The following is a 6,578-nucleotide window of genomic DNA, read 5'->3' on the forward strand; positions in this document are numbered from 1 at the left end:
TTTGTGTTCATTTTATGGAACATTCAATGCTGAAGCAGCTGAAATCGTACCCGCCCCACAAATAAATTTTAAAACTTCTCTGTGAAACTCCCTAAAGTTAAAATATTAAACTGAAAAGTGCCAAACTTGTGTTACTGAAACTCAAGTTATTAGTTTGGAACGAGAAACAAAAGTTCTGGAGCCTGTGGGATGATACTGTGCCTACTCACCATTAAAATGCAGAGTAGAATCTAAGCTGTCTCTGTAAAAAAATAACTTGAAGGGAGAGATGTCTATATGATATATATATATGCTCCCAGGTGAAATTCAAGGCAGCCGAGCCCTCTTCGGAAGGCAATGCTAGCCGGCTCTGCTCCCTCACTCGCCTGACATGCCAACACACCCAGACTAGACTGTAAATTTCTTCAGCCACATTAACTTTTCCTGGTCCTTAAGTCACAAGTGATGAAATCTCATTCATTTATGCAAGCAACTGGAAGATTTATTGTAAATAAAGTTCTGCACATTACACAACTGGCTAAAAATCATAATTAGAGTTGCACTGGGAAACATGTTTTATTTATTCTGACAGTAGTCTGGCTTCAATAATCCTTGCATGATAAATGTCCCTAAAGTTTGCAGAGTTTCAGCAACTAAAGACCTTATCACAGACATGGAAGTGGAAACGTCTGACTACGTTTGATGTGGCTTACGAGAGGTCCCGAGCAGTTCTGTCGCACAGCATCATTTTAAATCAGCACCAGGGCACTAAGAGCTAGCGGGAGTGCCTTCGTTCATTGTAAATCAAAGAAATGAAATTTTCCACTGCTATTAAATGCCCAAGACCTCGGTACGAAAGCTACACCATGTCTGCGCGAATTAGCAAAGTTCTAGGATAGGGAGAAATGACAGTCGGACTGCCGAGCCGACAGACCCTCTGGAAAAGGGTCAGTGACACCATTAATAGGATGCAGACATTCCCAATCTCTAGCTGTTCTGCGCCCTGCCAAGAGTTCTAGTGCTTTCTTTCTTTATAGTTTTAAGTACAATTTCAGGCCCATAAAACATCAGAGAAGACAGAAGCTATTATCCTGGCCATGACAGGAGTCCCTAATGGGACATGCATACTCTGCAAATACCTAGAACTAACGATGCTGTGCTTTTACTGTTCCCCATCTGTTCAAGGGTATTTTAAAATGTACCAAATCAGGTTTACCCCTATAATGTTTATGGCTGCTCTGAGACTAATAAATGACTCTAAGCACAATCAAACATTTATCTGGCTTTGCTCATTCCTGAAGAGGAGAGGAGCCCAGTTCACTCGCTTTTCATGTGGGGCATCCTGTAAAGCGTTTTCTCCACCCCAGCCATGGAGCACGATCACTTAGATATTTATGTGAAGACCCTCACCTAGCTGTCAGGCTGTTGCAATACAGCAAAAGAATCAAACCAGTTTACTTTCAGAATAACAGATGGGTTACGCACAGAACAGCCCAGAGCCACAACCACATCCTTCACAGGGGTAAAACAAACTTTATTATCAATACGGATGATATGCACTTCCACAAATATTTTAGCCAGTCTCTGCTAAATTTAGAACAGCTAGAATATTTCTAGCTAACGTTATGAAAAATAATTGTTTCTATTGCTATAAAAAGAACATTCCAGTCACAAAGAGAGGTGGTGCACAGCAGCGCTTTGTCGCAAGTCTTGGTGAGAGAATCTGGAGACCTTTCCCAGCTCCCACTCCGCCAGGGAATGGGAATGTGGGGACCAGGCTAATTTGCTGCACGGCAGGCAGCAGTTGGTCTGTTTATTAAATACAGTTACAGAATGGCTTTGTGTATCCTCCTATCTGCAAAGCCACCGTTCCAATATGAATGAATACAGAGGTTAAGTTTGGTTTTGCAAGGTTGACCCTAAAAGTGAGAGCAAACATGCTTTTTCATTTTTTTCAAGGATTTTTCTTTTTTCCCCCCTTCGCTCCCCGACACACACACGTACCTTAGAAGCTTGAAGTGAAAAAATAAAGCATGGTTTTCTTATGAAGGGATGCCAACTATGGTCATCGCGTGGGTTCTCCAGTCATCTGATGCGTTCTGGCTTATCAGCACTACGGCTGCATGTTCAGAAAAACTCAGTTATTAGAGAACACCCAAACCATCAATTGCTGCCACAGAAATCCTTTTGGTAGGAAAATCTGAATAAAATAGGGAAGAATACTGAAATATTTTAGGAAGGCAATGATGAAGGAATGACACACTCATAAGAGGATTAAACGTATTCTGCAAACAGGAAAGCAAGTAACCTTCCATTTGTTACTAACCTAAGAAAGTACCCTTTCCATAAACATATGGAAGCATTAAAAAAAGAAAATCCATTATTTTCTAACTTTGAAGCTTGTATCGAGTTACATTTCATCCTTTCAAAATTTGCCTGTTATCTGCCAAGACTGTTCTGCAGTGTTTCTAGCTTCTGTGCCAGACCAAATGAAGAGAGAATGGAGTAAATTAACTGCCTAAGAGCTAGAAAGCGGAGCTTGCCCACTGACTTTAGCATACTATACAACAAGTACTTTCCATTAATTTATTATTGGCAAACCAGCAGATAGATAGGAACAGATGAAACTATGCATCATTTTATCTCAAATTTAGAATGCAGAGCTTAACTGAGAGCATGTGCCCTCACCGTATCATATCCAAAGGTGCTTTGATTTCATTATTAGAGGAAAATATCTGTAAGTGAATCTGAGGTATGGAGTTCATGCTTTACACAGAGCTGCTCAATGATACATTAGCAAAACAGATATTACATATTGTCTCTAAAAGGTTACAGCACAGTATTTATTTAACAGCAGAATGCAACAGTTTCTCTAAAAAGAGGACTGTGTAGGTCAAAATCAAACTTACACAGATACAAAACAAAGCCCTTGAAACAGAATACCTGATAAAAGGAGAAACTTCCAATTCATTAGTCAGTCAAATTAATTAGAAAAAATGGCTTGGAGGAAAGGAAAGTTCAGGAAGTAACAGTATTCTGTGCAGTAAACACAGATTTTACAAAAATGACAGAGTCATCTTAAAATGAATCTCTTAATTTAAAATACCCACTGGTAACAACAACAAAAAAAACCCCATTCCACTTAGACTTCCATCATACTATGATGCCAAGTATCTTATTTACAAGTCAAGGGAGAAAACCTTCAAGCTTCTGAACAAGTAGCACCCACCTCCTTTACTGTAGGAAAGGGGTTTGGATGAACATGTGTTGGTGGAGTGACGGGAAAGGCAAAGGCAGCGGGGTCCTAAACCAGGAACTCCGGGTGCTCTCTGCTTTAGTGGGTCAGCCCAGACGAACAGCTGCAGAGCTCTTATTGCCAGTAAAGCCAAACAAATTTTTGGCGGTTTAAATAAAAAACAATAAAAATCATGCCCGTTTATATGTAATCAAGCTATCAACATGGCTTTAGTGTTGCAAACTCTGGATGCCCCAATTAAGGGAGAATTTCTGGACTAGAGTATCATGCTGCTATCTGGAGGGGGTGAGGAAGGGATCTGGAATTGCAGTGTAATCCAAGAAATGAAGAACCAATGGAGACCAGAGGTGTGCAGGGATAAGTATTCCCCTTTTAGGAGGGGAAAAAAAATAAGAAGTCACCTTTGAAAAGCAGGAATATGCTTCCATAATCCAAGCACCTGAGCTCTTCTAGCTCCCACTGTCCCTTTATTGCTTCTGGAGGTCAGTATGTTATACAGGTTTTGGTTTTTTTGTTTGCTAAAAAACAACAAAGCGACATACAATGGTTTTTTTGGAGCTATTAATAAAAAAATCACACCTGAACTCTTTAAAACATACCACAGTACTTAGTTACTCCTGAGCTGTCAATGTCTGCAATGTGTAACATTGTTAAAAATACGAAAAGTTGGCAAAATGCACCCCCCCAATCAAAAAAAAAAGCAAAAAAGAAAAGCTTTTTCCAGCTGTAACATCTGTTAAGTCTAACTAGCTGACAAGTGCTTCTGATGAAACACGCTTGCCAGAACACTACATAAGAGGAGGAGGGACTTTATGGAGGAGGGAACGCAAGCTATTTTTCTCCTTCCCTCACCCACAAAATGCACGATACCATTTGCAAACAACAAAGAAACAACACAGCATCCTGATAACATGCAACAGGAGATGATTTCACGGGCCGACGCCTTCGCACGTAGTTATCTCTGGGTCGTTACCTGCGGTAGTATAACAGGAGCGCATGCTATCCCAGCAAAAGATTCTGGAAAATGTAGGTCCCTCTCCCATTCATCAGTTTCTGTGTTATACACCTGCACAATGCTTGTAACATTGTTCAGATGCCAATTGTACCCTCCTACGATATAAATCTTTTTTTCTAGTAAACAACAGCCAGCTTCCGACTGACCTGCACGCATAGGGCTCACCGTTGTCCATTGGTCTGTTTCAGGCACATAATATTCCACAGCCAAAACATCAAAACAACGGTCAACATGGTCCATGCGGCCTCCCAGAGCATAAATCCTGTTATTTGCACTGACCATGGCGTGCAGAACTCTGGGTTCGTTCATCGGGGTTTTAAACTCCCACTGATCCACGGCGGGGTCGTAACAGTGCAGGGCTTTTTTGTCTTCCACTGAAATGCCATACCCACCTGATATGTACAATTTGTCACCTACCGTGGCTCCAGCATGCCCCCACGTCCTGCGTTTCAGGGAGCACACGTAAGTCCACTCGTTATTTTTGGGGCAATACTTCTCTACGGAAGCCAAGCTCCCTGATCGGTTCCTCCCACCGGTGGCATACACCATGCCATGGAGGACATTGAGTTGGAACTGGATCCTGCTCTCCTGCATGGCCTGGATGCGCAGCCACTGGTTCAGGTGCGGATCGTAACGGTAGCAGATATCCACAGCTCCCTCGCCGCTCCGGTACTGCAGGTGCTGCCCTCCTACGATGTAGACAAAGTTGTCGAGCACGGCCACGCAGGAGTGGCTGCTGCCCACCTCCATTTCCGTCAGCTCCTTAAACTGGCGCACGCTGGCATCCGGCAGGTAGTAGACTTTGCAGCTCACAGTGCGGTCGTTATCGGTGTAGGGAGTGCCACCGAAGGTGATGAAGGACAGGACATCCGAGCGGATGGTGGTCCGAGGGGACTGCATCTCATGCTGACGAAAGGGCAGGATCTGGTAGTTGAACGCTTCCAGCAAATACTGCCGGCACAAGACATCTTCCACCATGATGTCCAAGGTCTGGACGCTGTCCACCAGCTCCGAGGACTTCATCAGCGGGAAACGGATGTGGCAGAGGACCTGGCTGGCATTGGCACGGCGGGTCGGGTCATACTGCAGCCAGCGGACGGCGGCACGGAAGAGGTCTATTTCACTGCAGCTTTTCAGCTTATTGCTCTGCAAGAAGAAAACAAGGCGCTCCAGCGGCAGGTGGAGGAAATCCTCTTCCTCAGAGATCTGGAGGAAATGCCTAAAAGTGAATGCATCTACCGATTCCTTCAAGGATGCGAGGCTAAAGGTGGTGGCCATCTGCCCGATATTAAGACACGTTTCGACGCTCATGGCAGACTTCAGAAATTCTTCGCAGAGCTCCACGACAGGCACCATCTGGAGGAAGACGGCAGCTCCCAGCACGTCCTGAATACAGTCGAGATCAAGAGTCACTTCAGCGCTGTACGCAAAGTCTATTATGTGTTTCAGTCCTTTTGCAGATACACCTTTCAGTTCGATCACATCTTGGCTGGCTTCTCTCATCCCGCCTGTGAACATTGCCCTGGAGGTCAAAAACACAAACAAAAATTTTCCCCCCTTTAAATACATGTAAAATGATCACTTCAGATTTTGTTTTTTTATTTTTTTTAAACATACCGATTCTCTTAGGGAGGATGGGGAAGGGGGAGAATAAATCAAGGCTAAATCTCTAAAAGCCAGGAGAAATTAGACTATGCAATTACTTCCATAAAGCTTGCATGAACAGTGCACTGAGAAGTAATATTCAGCTATCAGAAAGTTAAGTTTTTCAATCTGACTGGCAGCAGCATAGATAAGCACGGACCACAGGACAGAGCTTCAAGAAGAAGGCAGAGCTACCAGAGCAGGGAGTGTGGTACGCTGGACACCAATGAACCCGTGATACTCAACAACCAAAGGATAGAACTCTGCACCAGCAGAGATTGGTAACCACACCCTAAAGGGTTCAAGTATGCAGGATTTGTGAGCACAAAGAAAGAATACACTTCGTAAGGCACCTATGTTTAGGAGGTCAGCAATCCTCTGAGCTTGCCTTTAGGCAAAGATTTCAATTAGCCCATTCTGTCGTAGGCTAGCTATAAAATGGCTTAAATATTGCAGATGCAATACATCTTACGAAAAGCTTTGGTAATCACCACAGAACCTCCCCTCCAAGGTTCATTCCCAACGCCTTAAGAAAATAGGAGTTGCAGCCACTTCAGAAAACGTCTGTCATGTTGCAGTACGACGGCAGGGGGCTAACAGGCAATTAAAAAAAAAAAAAAAGATTTTGTTACAGCACAGCTGCAAGCACATCAGTTGACCAGGCCACGCAGAGATTAGGCCCTA

The 6,578-nt window shown here is 43.5% G+C and overlaps 1 protein-coding gene across 1 annotated transcript; it reads right to left on the reverse strand.

The window, feature by feature from the left end:
• Nucleotides 1–4,167: 4,167 nt before the first annotated feature.
• KLHL26 (kelch like family member 26) lies at nucleotides 4,168–5,783 on the reverse strand. The gene has a single exon (XM_009815890.2). It carries the CDS (start codon nucleotides 5,766–5,768, stop codon nucleotides 4,191–4,193), a length of 1,578 nt encoding a protein of 525 aa, XP_009814192.2. The 5' UTR covers nucleotides 5,769–5,783; the 3' UTR covers nucleotides 4,168–4,190.
• Nucleotides 5,784–6,578: the final 795 nt, after the last annotated feature.

This window comes from Gavia stellata, chromosome 32 (assembly GCF_030936135.1).
Source record: "Gavia stellata isolate bGavSte3 chromosome 32, bGavSte3.hap2, whole genome shotgun sequence".
Classification (NCBI taxonomy): Eukaryota; Metazoa; Chordata; class Aves; order Gaviiformes; family Gaviidae; genus Gavia; species Gavia stellata.